The sequence below is a fragment of the Sander lucioperca genome, chromosome 18, assembly GCF_008315115.2.
Source record: "Sander lucioperca isolate FBNREF2018 chromosome 18, SLUC_FBN_1.2, whole genome shotgun sequence".
NCBI lineage: Eukaryota > Metazoa > Chordata > Actinopteri > Perciformes > Percidae > Sander > Sander lucioperca.
Genome location: NC_050190.1, coordinates 3,706,176 through 3,719,508, shown reverse-complemented (window position 1 = coordinate 3,719,508; position 13,333 = coordinate 3,706,176). Strand labels below are relative to the sequence as shown.

The 13,333-nt window shown below is 40.8% G+C and overlaps 1 protein-coding gene across 26 annotated transcripts in view; it reads left to right on the top strand.

The window, feature by feature from the left end:
* The window catches only part of mark3a (MAP/microtubule affinity-regulating kinase 3a), a 56,256-nt gene that overhangs the window by 19,224 nt on the left and 23,699 nt on the right, over nucleotides 1-13,333 (top strand). For 18 of the 26 annotated variants that reach the window (XR_004101713.2, XR_004101712.2, XM_031280377.2 and 15 more), the window contains 6 exons: nucleotides 1,981-2,046; nucleotides 4,406-4,476; nucleotides 6,125-6,181; nucleotides 8,222-8,458; nucleotides 9,264-9,404; nucleotides 11,386-11,485. Coding sequence is in view for 24 of the 26 variants with exons in the window: in XM_031280377.2 (XP_031136237.1) it covers nucleotides 1,981-2,046; nucleotides 4,406-4,476; nucleotides 6,125-6,181; nucleotides 8,222-8,458; nucleotides 9,264-9,404; nucleotides 11,386-11,485 (672 nt within the window). In the remaining 2 variants the exon portion in view is untranslated. The remainder of the gene's footprint in view (nucleotides 1-1,980; nucleotides 2,047-4,405; nucleotides 4,477-6,124; nucleotides 6,182-8,221; nucleotides 8,459-9,263; nucleotides 9,405-11,385; nucleotides 11,486-13,333) is intronic. The other 8 variants (XM_031280380.2, XM_031280398.2, XM_031280389.2 and 5 more) reach the window with 1 other exon arrangement.

Here is a 13,333-nt window from a genome sequence, read left to right as displayed (position 1 = left end):
TGAAGACTTAGATATAAGTAATCTAGGAGAAATGTGTGGTGGACTAGTTTAGAAGTTCCACACGTGGAAGTTCAGACATTAAAAAATATTGTTGTGCCAAAAGTGAAGATCAACATGCTGCCAGCATGGATTTCATCAGCTTGCTTTAACTTATAAGTGCTGCTGTTTGAGCAGTTTTAGTTCCTTTTTATTTTGTTTTTGTTCACACAGACGTATTCTTTAAAATCCAACATTCCTGGCAAAAGTGAACGTTTGTGTAAATATGGCAGCCATCCAAAGTATGAGGAAAGTTTAAACACTGCAGCCTATGCCAAAAAAAAAAAAAGTATGTACAATTGAAATGTTTGATGAATCATCTGGGACATTATATTGTGGACCATTGTACACAATTGATGTGACTAAAACTGGAAGGTTATTCTCTACTTTATGTTTTGCGATGAGAAAATGAAGCCGCTTTGATTGATTTTAAACAAAGAGAGCCCGCTGTCTGGAGCAGCACAGACTTTAGCATCACACTGCCGGCTGCCAGAGCAAATGCCAACTAACAAACCACTGCAGCACCGAGACGCCAATAACCCAAAAAGCTCAGCAGTGATGAGAAATGGCATCATGGGATGTTTAGGGTTGTAACGATTTTTCTCATTATCAGTTAGTCTGACGATTTAGTTTCTTGATCTCTTCACTTCATGTTTGGTACAGAAAATTTAAGAAAATTGTTTTCAAAAAAGTCTGTCACCAATTTCTTAAGGCACAAGACAACAAGAATAAATTAAGGTTATTAATAATATCGCAGAAGACTGCAAGAACAATATGTTTTTAAAGAAAGAGACCAAAAAAAGACACTTTTTAAAGCAAATAAAATTGCAGTAAATTAACAGTAGATAGTTGACGTCCATGGTTTGATTGCGACTGGACCTTTCTTCTTTTTTTTTTTTCTCCTTCACTGTCATTGTTCAACTGTCCACAAAGGCAAACGTGTCGGAAAATAATCTGGAATTAAATAAATAAATGAATACATAAAAAAGTACTGTGGGTGAGGTTGAAATATAGTAAAAGTTTGTAGGTTAAAGCACATTTTCTTTCAAAAGTTGTAACAAAGAGAAGCAGCAATCCTCACATTGAAGAAGCTGGATTCAGGAAATATTTGGCTGCTTTTTCCTGAGAAAAAAAACCTCAATTCATTATCCAAATAGTTACTTTTTTTTGATGAAGCCAAGTGTTAGTGGTGTTCATAAGGACCGGCGACAAGCCTCCAAAAAGTCTCATCAAGGCTCCAAAAAGTGTTTGTTTTTCTCTTATTGTACATGAACTCAATTACACACACACACACACACACACACACACACACACACACACACACACACACACACACACACACACACACACACACACACACACACAGACACAGAGCATGCACATCAGACAAGCCTTCCCTAATGTGTTTGGTTTTGGAGACGCGTTTCCCCGCTAATTCCTTTTAATTTCCTTTCCCCGCGCTCCATGATTTTCCTATGCAGAAATGTGATTATAATTAACAGGGTGATAGTAAACACTCAGCAGCCAACACTCGCCATCTCTCCCTCATTGTCTTCCATTCCCACCTTGTCTATATTTAGCAGTGCAGCCCTCAGCCGCTCATCACACTTCCCTCTTTTATACCTTCGAGCTGAACACTGCAGCTTTTGTACTGTACAGTAAATATTGAGTGCTGCTAAGCTCGGCTCAATGCTGTTCTTACATGATCACCACACACACACACACACACACACACACACACACACACACACACACACACACACACATCCACACATCCACGTAACTTCACTTTCTCTTTTCTCTCTAGGTTCCTGTTTGGAAACATGTTTGCCGTTTGTGCCCATACATAGGTTACCATCTCCGTCTGAATCTCCTCCATCTTTAGGAAATAATTTAATTTCTAATTTCCGCTCTCTTTCTTCTCCTCTCTCTCCCTCCATTTAGTCAAGCTCTTTGAAGTGATTGAGACGGAGAGGACGCTCTACCTGGTGATGGAGTACGCCAGTGGAGGTGAGACGGAAATACGATTGTCAAGATCTTGTTGCTGCACACTAAACTCCACCATGTCTGACTAAGAAATGCACACACACAGCTGGTGTACAGAAGACCAGATATAGTCGATAGAAATCTGTACGCTGTGTGCTGCTCCCAAATGTCACAAGTATGATTTATTAACACCAGAGTGTGATATATGTGTGCATTAATAATTCATACACACTGGGAGCTGCATATAGTCTTCAGACTCTGCTTCTACCTGAAAGTACAAATGGAGAAGAACATAAATCTGAGTGGTGTTTACAGTATGATTGAGCATAAAGAGATGACTCGTGCCGTTGATGTTTAAGTTGAGGTTGCTTACAGAACATATGGACATGAAGTTAAGTCCATAACATGAAACATGAAATCAGCATCTTTACAATAATATATAGAGTATAACGCTTTATTTTAAGGGTCCATTGTTTCCAAATTTTTTTCTATAATGTTTACTGGTGAGGATGTAATTTGGTCCTAATTTGGCAATTAATTGGAAGTGTATCGACTGAACACTAGGTGCGTTTCCATCCACATGTAGTGTGGATACGCCCGAAATTTGAACTTTTGAATTTTGAGCTAAAGAAGCTGATGTAAAAACAAAATGCGAAAAAGGGCATTTGAAACCGAGCATGAATTCACATTCTTCTTTTGCCGAGGAACATACAGACCCATAAAGTAATGCTTAAGCAAACATAGTTTCTGAAAATGTGTGAAACTTTCAAGCTGCTCCCTTAAGGTTGGAACATGGAAAGAGACGGTGACATAAGTCAATGCAGAGACACAAATAGGTCCCCTGGAAACACAGAGCAGGAAACTACTGCTGGTGGACTCCCATCAGCTCCATGGATTTCTACATGTCTGAAACCAAAACGTTGATTTTATCAACATCTATATTTTTATTAAGTTAGCTTGTTCAGCCTCGACCAGATTATGAACGCACTTCGGCCACTTGGTGGAGATTCTCCTCCTCTGTAGCCCCACATAACACATAACTGGCTGTGACTGGGTCTCTGTTTTAGGGATGACTCTGTAAAGGTAAATTATAGGGATGTACCGATACCACTTTTTTAAGACCAAGTACAAGTACTTACATTTGGGTACTGGCCAATACCGAGTACCGATATGAGTACTTAATATTCCCTCTTGTGTCCGAGGGTGTTTCAGACATACAGATGATAGACATTCCCATCAGCCTCAGCTCTACTTTGTTTTAGTGATTTGTTAGAGGTGTTAAACTTGTAAACTAAGATGAACGTGGTAAACATTAGACCTGCTTATGTTTAGTATGCTGATGTTAGCATGTAACTCAAAGCCCCACTGTGCCTACGTTTGTGGTTTTTAATTTTTAAACTTAAGTTTGAGTAGACCTCTATTCAGGGCCATGTTAGTAGTATATGGTACAGGATCAGGGCTAATTGCATTGGAACAGGCAATCTTTGAGGCAACTCTGTGGAGCAATATGGCTCGAGAAGTTGCCTCAGCATTATTGAATTCTATAGGAAGGTCATGCTGCCAGAAAATGTTTTAAACATAATTTCAACTCCCATTCATACATGAACCAAGTTTCTAGTTTTTCTCTTTACGTGTGTGTGTGTGTTTTTAACGGCACTCTCATTTCTAAAGCAAGGCTGCAATTTCTTTCCTGCTTTCCAGTTTTCTTCCCTAATTTCAACCCCCATGAACCGTACACGCTGTGCCCTTTTAGCTCTGACGTGCTAAGTGTTAGCTGCCACATTCTGTCTTTAGCAGTTGAGTCAGAGAGAAGCGACGAATTGTTGGTTTTCTAGAGCTCTGAAGTGCACAAAACGTACACTCTGACCGCCTCTGCAGGTCAGCGGCGAGAGTGGGAGGTTTCAGGAAAAGTGGGGGAGGCGTTTTTGTTGCGTTTTTTGTTTAGTTCCTCTTTTTTCGCCTCGGTATGGACACACACACGCGCGCACACACACACACACACGGCAGCCACTCAAGTTTAATTAGCACACAAGCAAGCGTAGTCACGTTTTGGCTGGAAGTGTGAAGTGTGGGCCGAGGGAAGGGTCTGCTGCCTGGGCAGAGATGGGCAGCAGCTTTGTGCCTCCAGGAGGGGCTCAGTGTGGAGAAGGCAGCACCGAGCTCGTCCTCAATATGGTCAACAAACGCCCTGGAACCATGCACATGGGTGACGGCCAGCTGCTCCAGAAAAGTTCATTGTGAAGTTATTTGTATCTGCTTATTCGTAGAAGTTGAAAGTCACTTTTTGTTTCTCTCTGTCGTTTCGTTATTCTCTGACTTCTCATCCATTGCTCTTTCTGTCTTTGTCATCTTCTAATTCCTTCTGTTTCTCTCTCTTCTGCAGGAGAGGTCTTTGACTACCTGGTTGCACATGGACGAATGAAGGAAAAAGAGGCCAGGGCTAAATTTAGACAGGTACCCAGCTTTCTCCCCCTGCAGTGTTCTGGTTTCACACCTCTTCTCCCGGCTCTACCTCAGACAGGTCGCCGTCCTCTGTCCTCATTCTGGGACAGAAATGTCTCTTGTTGTCTTAAAGACTGATGAGAAACATCCAGACCTGCTTCTTTCCCCATCGCTCACCTCTCAATGACTCACACACACAGTGCAAAGGCATCGAGTCTTGTTTGACAATAAGAAACTTTACTATTTTGCGTTCAAAGGAAGGTTAAGAAGTTCTAGAGACACCAAATTTGCAAATCAAGACATTTCTCAAGACATTTCTTAATACATTTCTGTACTTGTTCCACCAAAACAAGTTCCTTCCCGAGGCTATTTTGCAGAGGCACCATACCTCCGTCCGGCGCTTGGCGCCTCCCACGACGATTCAATTTATTTTGGTTTTGAACTGTTTGTTAATTTGAAGACATTACTATGGGCTCTAGGAATCTTTTTGAGCAGTTTGTATACTAAACAATCAAAGGAATAATTCATCATTCTGAGATGGTTCAAAACTTCTAGGACACCAAATTTGCAAATCGAGACCTTTCTTAACAAATGTCTGTTGCTGAGAAATATTGTCCACACTTACTGTGAGGTAGTCACTGTTAGCAAAGAACTGCATGTTAGTGAGGCATGACAACATCTTTTCAAATCTCAAAAAGAAAGCAAACAACTCAAAAACCTTTTTGTCTTTGAGTTGTATGACCGAACATGGCCGCAGTTTTTAAGTTTTGTCATCCTCACCCTTAAGTATTAATTATTAAGAGTTTAACTTTCAAAGACATTGCTAGTATGCTTCATCAGATAAGACGTGTCATGCAGCTAAAACATGTTAAGTGATTGTTCTGTGAAAATGTATGTTATTTAGTTGTGGCTGTTCTACTTTATGAACTTTTTCCCACTTTGTCTTCAAAGAATCTTCATACTCTGTTTACAGACAATCCCAGTCTTCATGTTTGTTGACTATAAACAACCATGATACAGTGTTAATATATATACAAAACTTGTGCCTTTTTGTAACATTTTCAAAGATGGTTTGGTGTCATTTGCCAGTTCCTGTTCTTTCTGAAGGCAGCAGCATTTTGCAGCAGTGTGGATTTGGAAATATTGGCAAAAATGGAGCCAACCAAATGTGGATCTTTGTACTGCAATACCATGTACTCCAAATCTGTTCAGGCTAGCAAAAGGATTTCTATCACAGAGCTGCAAAGTGTGGATGTTATAGATTTACAGTCGTGGTAATGTTTTCTTACCACACTGAACACCTCGCTCTATTCAAATTAGAGCTGAAGATGCAAAACAAAGAGAAATAAAATAAATAAATAAAATAAACTTAACTGGAAGGAGTGAACATTTCAAAAGTGTCAAACCCCTGTTTGCCCTGATATGATAAAGCCTCACAGCCTTTCTGTACAATTAGTGCAGGCTGTTATCTGGACTGTGAGACCGATACATGTTATGCACAGAGAAAGCCAGTTCGCTCACCCTTCTCACCACATCTCTTCCTCCTCCTCCTCCTCCTCCTCCTCCTCCTCCTCCACCACCACCACCACATCCTTTATCACAGTCTGAGAACAGAGTGCCAGCCATTTCACTAAACTCTTGTCTTTTTCCCCTGGTACAGATTGTATCAGCGGTGCAGTACTGCCACCAGAAGCACATTGTTCACAGAGACCTCAAGGTGAGTTCAGAGAAGCCACACTGGCTGCTAGCAGAACATGATCAACTTGACAGAATCTTCCCTCGACTAGAATGCTCTGCAGCCACATGATGTGTTGTTGTTCAGCAATTATCATCCGCGACATCTGTGTTCTCCTGAGTTGAAGCTTTTTTTGAGATAAGAAGACAATCAACCAACCAGGGCGAATGTCGATCCATTTCAAAAGCTAACCTCAAACATTGGCTCAATTTAGTGTCTGAACAGTACTGGGTTATTAAAAGTTAAAATGCGTATTTTCCGATTATTTTTGTATTATACATACATTTTTAGCAAGAACTCCTGTGATTTGATTATAAAAATACTGTAACAGAGACGTGAACTGACACAGGACATTTTCAATTGATCTTGGTCTCAAACACATGAGCAACAGTAAATCTGAAATGTAAATGAGCCTTATTTAAAACACAAGTACACAAATACCCTGTGACAATGCAAACATGTCTAAATGTCCAAAACTACTATGAAAATAAGTTTTTACTTGTGTATAGTTTATACACGGTTTTACCTTGCAAACCAAAAACCTATCTAGTTCCCTCCTATTACCTAAACTTCTAGTTTCCAGATACTGTGTACTGATATATCTGTGATATGGAGCCGGTAAATATATGTGCAGATATATCCGTGAACATCACCGATTGGGGATATTTGTGAGTATTTGGAGGCTTAATGACGTTTTTAACTCCGATTTCCAGCTGCAGAAAACTTAATTTTTAAGATTATAATTTGCATTATAGAGCTAAAAAAAATGATGACTCCTTTTTAGTCATATTCATGTTTATCAGTCGTCCTTTGAAGAGTTTCAATGTACAATCTGTCTCCATGTTTTGGGGCTAATTACCTCCAACTCTTATTGGATAGAAAGGTCACAGTGTAGGGAGCTGACGTCAGTGTTGCGTGTTTTATCACTCATCGCAACTCCCATATTCCCACTGACGACTCTAACACAGCACGTCTATTTCCAAAAACATCGCATATGCTGCTAATGAGGCGCTACTTTGCCCTTTCTCCTTTTTATTTATTTATTTTTTTTCTTTATAGCTGTACAACCATCTTTTCAAAACTCATTACGCCACAAATGGGTGTCCCCTCTGAACTGCTCACATGTTCTGCACCACATCACCCGCTGCATTGTAAATGGACCTCCTCTATTTCGTGACGCCGCTTTCCGTCTCGGGGTATAAATATTGATGCTTCTGTGTCTTCATCTCACCGTCGGTGGGAGTGATTATGGTCAGCCACGTTACAATGAGTGTTGTTTACCCTCTCACGGTTGATCCTCCGGCTCAGTGGAAGATTTCTCCTCCTCCTCCTCCTCCTCCTTCTGCTCTCTTTGCTCCAGCCTCCTAATTAGTCTTTGGCCTACAGCTGCATGGGAGCAGATGTTGGACTTGAAATCCTCGTCTACGCTTAGAACACTTTGATTCACAAATGAGATGTTTTTATTAGATCGGACTACTTCAAACCTGATCACTTGATGAATATAAAGTGTTGTGTTCATTTTTATTTGTTAGAAAGGATCAATCAATAAGTCAAGTTGCAGAGAAATGTATCCGCAACAGTTTTGATGTTTTGAATTGTTTTAAGTCATTTATGAACTAAAAAGGCCCAAATTTGTTTTCATCCAGCCTTTAAAATGTGAAGATTTGCTGTTTTTCTCTGTTGTATATTATAGTGAATTAATTATCTTTTGGTTTTAAACTCTTGGTTGGGAAAGTGGCAAGTGGAAGACTTATTTATTTTTTTTTTTTATCATTTTATATACTTAACAATTAGGGGAAGAGTTCATCGTTCTGAGAAATGTGCTTCATGCTGAGGGTTAGATGAAAAGATTGATTAATTGGAATCCCAACGCTGACTGTGAAACTGAATTAAAAATACTTTAAGTAGCTTTGAGGAATACACTTTGAATGTCCATCGGTTTAAAAACGACTGAATGAGCTGATATACAGTAATGAACTGGATAGATGTGCTGTAGGTGAACCTTTTCGTGTCTGTACTCAGGCGGAGAACCTGCTCCTCGACGCAGACATGAACATCAAGATCGCAGATTTCGGCTTCAGCAACGAGTTCACTATGGGCAACAAGCTGGACACGTTCTGCGGCTCCCCGCCGTACGCAGCGCCTGAGCTTTTCCAGGGGAAGAAGTACGACGGGCCGGAGGTGGACGTCTGGAGCCTGGGGGTCATACTGTACACGCTGGTCAGCGGCTCGCTGCCCTTTGATGGACAGAACCTCAAGGTAGGAGGGCGTGGCCGTGCTGCAGTTTAAACATCTACCCTAATGTAATTTAAAAATCTGAATCAGAAACGGGACATCTTTATGATCACAAAAACATCACAGAGACACATACGGAGTACTGTGGTCATAAATGAGGCTAGTGTTACCTGTGATGAAAACACACACACACACAAGTTTGTATTTTAATTATTCTTTAAAATGTAGAAATTGGGATGCTTAAATGTTTATGTAACAACCAGACCGTTCTGTTCTATAATGGACCTTCATTTTCATGTATTCCCTAAAGACTTGGGACAATATTATGAAGTTATGTAAATGATAGAGTAGATTTATTATATTTTCTTACATACACACACCCATGCAAGGTGCTGGTTACCTGGGTGATATAAGTGTGTACTGGTCTTTTAATTTGTGGTGTTGGACTTGGCAGTACGTGTGTAGATGTCTGAGAGTTAACCTGTACGTCTTTGGGTCCAAATTGTCCAAATTCTGTAAGCGCTCGCCACTTCTTACAGTTCTGGTTCACTGGCTACAATTTCATTATATGTGACTCATGTATTTAGCTGTGAAATGATGTGTGAAAGCAGACATCAGAGCCACTTTAAGTTGCTCCTGCCAGTGTCTATCTTTTTAGATATAGGCAAATGTAGACATTAGAAGCTATTACTGCGTCACATTTCTTCCAGCATGAAGAGGAAATCCATGTGTTGATTTCTTCAGATGTTCAGTTGGCATACCAAAATGTGACCCGTTGCATGTTTAAGTGTTGTTGCTGATGCCTGGTCGTGGCCTCTTCTCCCTGCAGGAGCTGCGGGAGCGCGTGCTCCGGGGGAAGTACCGCATCCCGTTCTACATGTCCACGGACTGCGAGAACCTCCTCAAACGCTTCCTGGTGCTCAACCCGGCCAAGCGGGGGACTCTCGAGGTGAGGGAGGACGCAGACAATGTAAATATACCTTTTCAATTCCTATCTCACTCCCCCCCCAGCACGTCTGCACCATCGGAGAATGCCATCTATCCACCCCCCCCACCCCCCCCCACCCCCCTTCATGTCCTCTGACGCCCACGGTGTCCTGTTTCCTGTGAGCGCCTGGCCCACACTCTCCTCCTTCTTTCTGATAATGCATCATCATCATCCTTGTATTTGTACCAAAGTCTTTCTTGTTCACTTCTCTGCCTTCATCTATGAGTGGAGGGCACATGAAACCAGCTCAGTCGAGTCTAAGCTGGTATCAATAGACTGTACTGTTTTTAAAGGTTTATTCGTGACGGAGACCTGTGTAGTCTGAATCTCAATAGGCAATTAATGATTTTGTCTGCACAAATGCAAAAATCACTGGGGCGTCTCGGTAGCCGAAAGGTTACAGCACCATATGACCGCAAAGACCCCAGTTCGATTTCAGCTGTGGGACATTTATTGCATGTCATACCCAATATATTTATTAAATTATATTTAACACGTTTAGGCTTTGTGGCCGGAAGTGTTGCTCAAGTTTGGACCTCTGAATAAAGTTTATTAAAGGTCATAATATGTCGAAATGCCCTGACAGATACAAGTTAAACAGCGTTATTTCATTTTCCACAATTCCTACTCAGATAATCCTAGAAATATTTAGACATTTTTGTTTCTTTTAGAGCGTCTGCTGAGATAAAAATAGTTGCGTTTGATGTAAGAGGCAGAGAGGACGGAGAGAGAACCGTTCCACAGATCAATCAGAGCGGCGGTCACGTTGTCAGAAAAGTGTTAATGATCTTCTTTCTAGCTGTGATCGTGCAGCTCCGCCTGACACCCAGCAGTGTATCATTAACATATAAAACACAATTTCTTTTCAAGAACATTTTTAGCATATGGGCTCTAAACTTGATCGGCTTTAAAGGCATTCTTGTGTTTGTTTTTTTTAAAATGGGCCATTTGATCAAAGAGGTTTGGTTTACATCTTTCAGCTTTTTATAATAAGGAAACAGTCATTTAACAGTTATTGTGTCTTGTTGAATGTAAGTGAATTAATGTGTGTTTGTTGAATGTAAGTGAATTAAACAAAATGTTGTTGGCTGGACTGTGAGGGCCACATGTGTTGGCCTCAGATGCCACATGATTGGCCTGGGTTATATCAGAAGCTCTGCTTACATCAGAGCAGGGCCAGCGGTAATTAGTTAGGCTCTGTCCTGTCTTAAAACCCCCAGAGAGCAATTGATCAGCTCCAAAATTTAAGTAAAGGTGCAAACAAATTAGATGCAGCGCAGAATAATATGGACGTTGCTGTCGAAGGCCAAAACAAAATACACATGAAATATGTGCAATTTTCTTCTCTGCCTTTTCTTTAAAGTGCAGCAGTTTGTGCTTAAAATTAACTTAAAACTTGCAGGGAGCACACCAAAACAATATAATAGATATTCCTGTATAATTTCTAGCTTTTAAAATTGTTTAATAGGCATTCATAAGAACAGATGCATGTTAACAACCTAGTCTGTTTTAAGTGTGATTTTTATAGTTGTATGTTTACAGCATAGCTTTGGGGATTATTGATTGTTGTGGCTTTATTTAAATTCAACTTGACGTCAAATGGAGATGCCACCACTGGGACCCCAATAAATGATAGCTTCGGGCTGCTCGAGTTTTGTCCTGTTACAACTTTCTGATGGCGGGGGAGATTGTAGATGGCGAAGACAACCTCAAACAGGTTGAAGAACGCGTTCTTCATTCTTATGCTCCTTTTCAGTAAAACCCATCTAGTAAGGCTAAGTATAAGTATATGCTCAGCCTTATTCTCCAAGTTGCATTGGTCCATCATTGTCTCATTGTATCACAAAGCGGTCGTTATTCTTTCTTAAAATATTTATGTATATTTGGTTTGTCATTATTAGTGTTTTGTATTAGTGAAATTCAGCATGAGTCTGGCTCTAATTGTCTCACTTTGCGTTTGCAGCAAATCATGAAAGATCGATGGATCAATGCAGGATTTGAAGAGGACGAGCTAAAGCCTTACACTGAGCCAGAGCTGGACATCACGGATCAGAAGAGAATAGGTAAAACAAAAAAAGAAACGCCTGTAAAGTCACATGACTGCATTTTGATGAAGCTTTATGCCCATTGTGCCTGTGGAAGCCTGATCTCCTTTCCGTTTTTTTATTACAGCAACGATGTGTGTGTTGCTGAAAGTGTGTGAGGCGTTTTTAACGTTAACAGGGTCACAGAGCTGGTCTCATTATTTCAGCGCTGAAGAGCTTTAAAAGAAAAGATGAAACGTGAGGATGAATAAATAAACGGGAGCAGTGCTGCTGCATGCAAATAGAATGAGAGAGAGAGAGAGAGAAGCCTCCCCATCGTGCCCTGGATGGGAGCTGTAAACAGGTGGAGCTCTTATGTAACAGCAGCTGGGGTTGGCTGTCGGTGCACATGCGTCAGCGCAACCTCCCAGTCACCCAGTCAATGCAGGGGAAAAGAGAAGCTGGGGGAGATGTCTTAATGTTGCTAAGGAATCCCTGAATCCTAAATAATGCATTTGGAACTTTACATAAACCTTTTCCCAAATAAAAAACAGGACGGAAACCACCAAATGGAAAAAATGCTTTAAACTGCAGAAACTTCAGGAGGGATGTGAACAATACCTGGGGAAAAACAGCACATGTATGTCTTTAAATGTGTCGGCAGTTTGACATGTTGGAGTAAGTTTTACATAATTCACGGGGGACAATCTTACAAAGTTGGATTTAGGGGGCTTTCCCACCCGCTTTATTTAATTTGGTTGAATAGCACTAGAGTTCATTTGCCCCCTTGGTGCGGTTCGTTGGGGCAGGTGTGAATGCACAATCACACTCGGGTGCGCACCAAAAGCGGACCGAGACCTGCTTGATGAGGTGGTCTCGGTACGCTTTCAAACGAACTCTGGAGCGGTTGGTTTGTGGTGAGAACATGATCGGACTTCGAACCACACTAGCTACTGTACGTGTTCTCCTCCAGTCTGAGCTAAACGTCTCCTGTGGTCAGGTGTGCTTTGCAATCTGTGATACGGCAGAGCAGCAAACTGTAGCAGCTTGCAGTGTTTCTCTCACAGAAATAGACTCGCCGTCACTCTCATCTCCGGGGTCAAACCAGCCGCTGCTAAGTGCTAAAGTTGGAGACGCCCAAGTCTCAGTGACAATGTCTGATTATTTGAATGAAATGAGCTGCTTTGACCACGGAGATGAAAGAAATATGCACTAGTCCAGGACACAGGACCTTCTTCCTGTATTTACTTTCTTGCTCCCGCCCCCACACACATCCGACCAATAAGCGGAGTGAACGTTCTTGTGTGGTTTGTAATGACACATTTTGGTACGCTAAAGGGAAAAATTGCTCCAACGCACTCATCAACGGATAGCAAACAAACTATAGGTGTGAAAATACTCTTAGTAACATTTGTGTAACACTTTCAGCACGTTTGAATTGAATGCCGTCAGATTGACGTAAAGGCGGCAGCAGCACAAAGTTCAGTACACAGAGAGAGATCAAATGCATGTCTTGTTCTGCCTTATTAAGAGCACTGTAATACATTTATTAATCGATTATCATCTTATGGACACAGGCATTAATACATCTTTGAACGAGCCGTTGAGATCAGAGCTGAAACAATGTGTCAGTTAATCAAGAAAATTAATCTGCAACCATTTTTTTTTATTTGAAAATTCCGTACTTCCATTCTGCCAAAGGTGAATTATTGCTGGTCCTCTATGATAGTGAATAGTTTTTTTGGGCTTTTGTACAAGACATTTTTTTAGTTCTGGTAACTGAAGTACATTTTTCACTAATTGACATTGTTTCGACTGAATGATTAAATAAAAATAATAATTTAGTTGTATTCTAAGAGGAGATTCTTTTCATGTCACCTTAGTCTG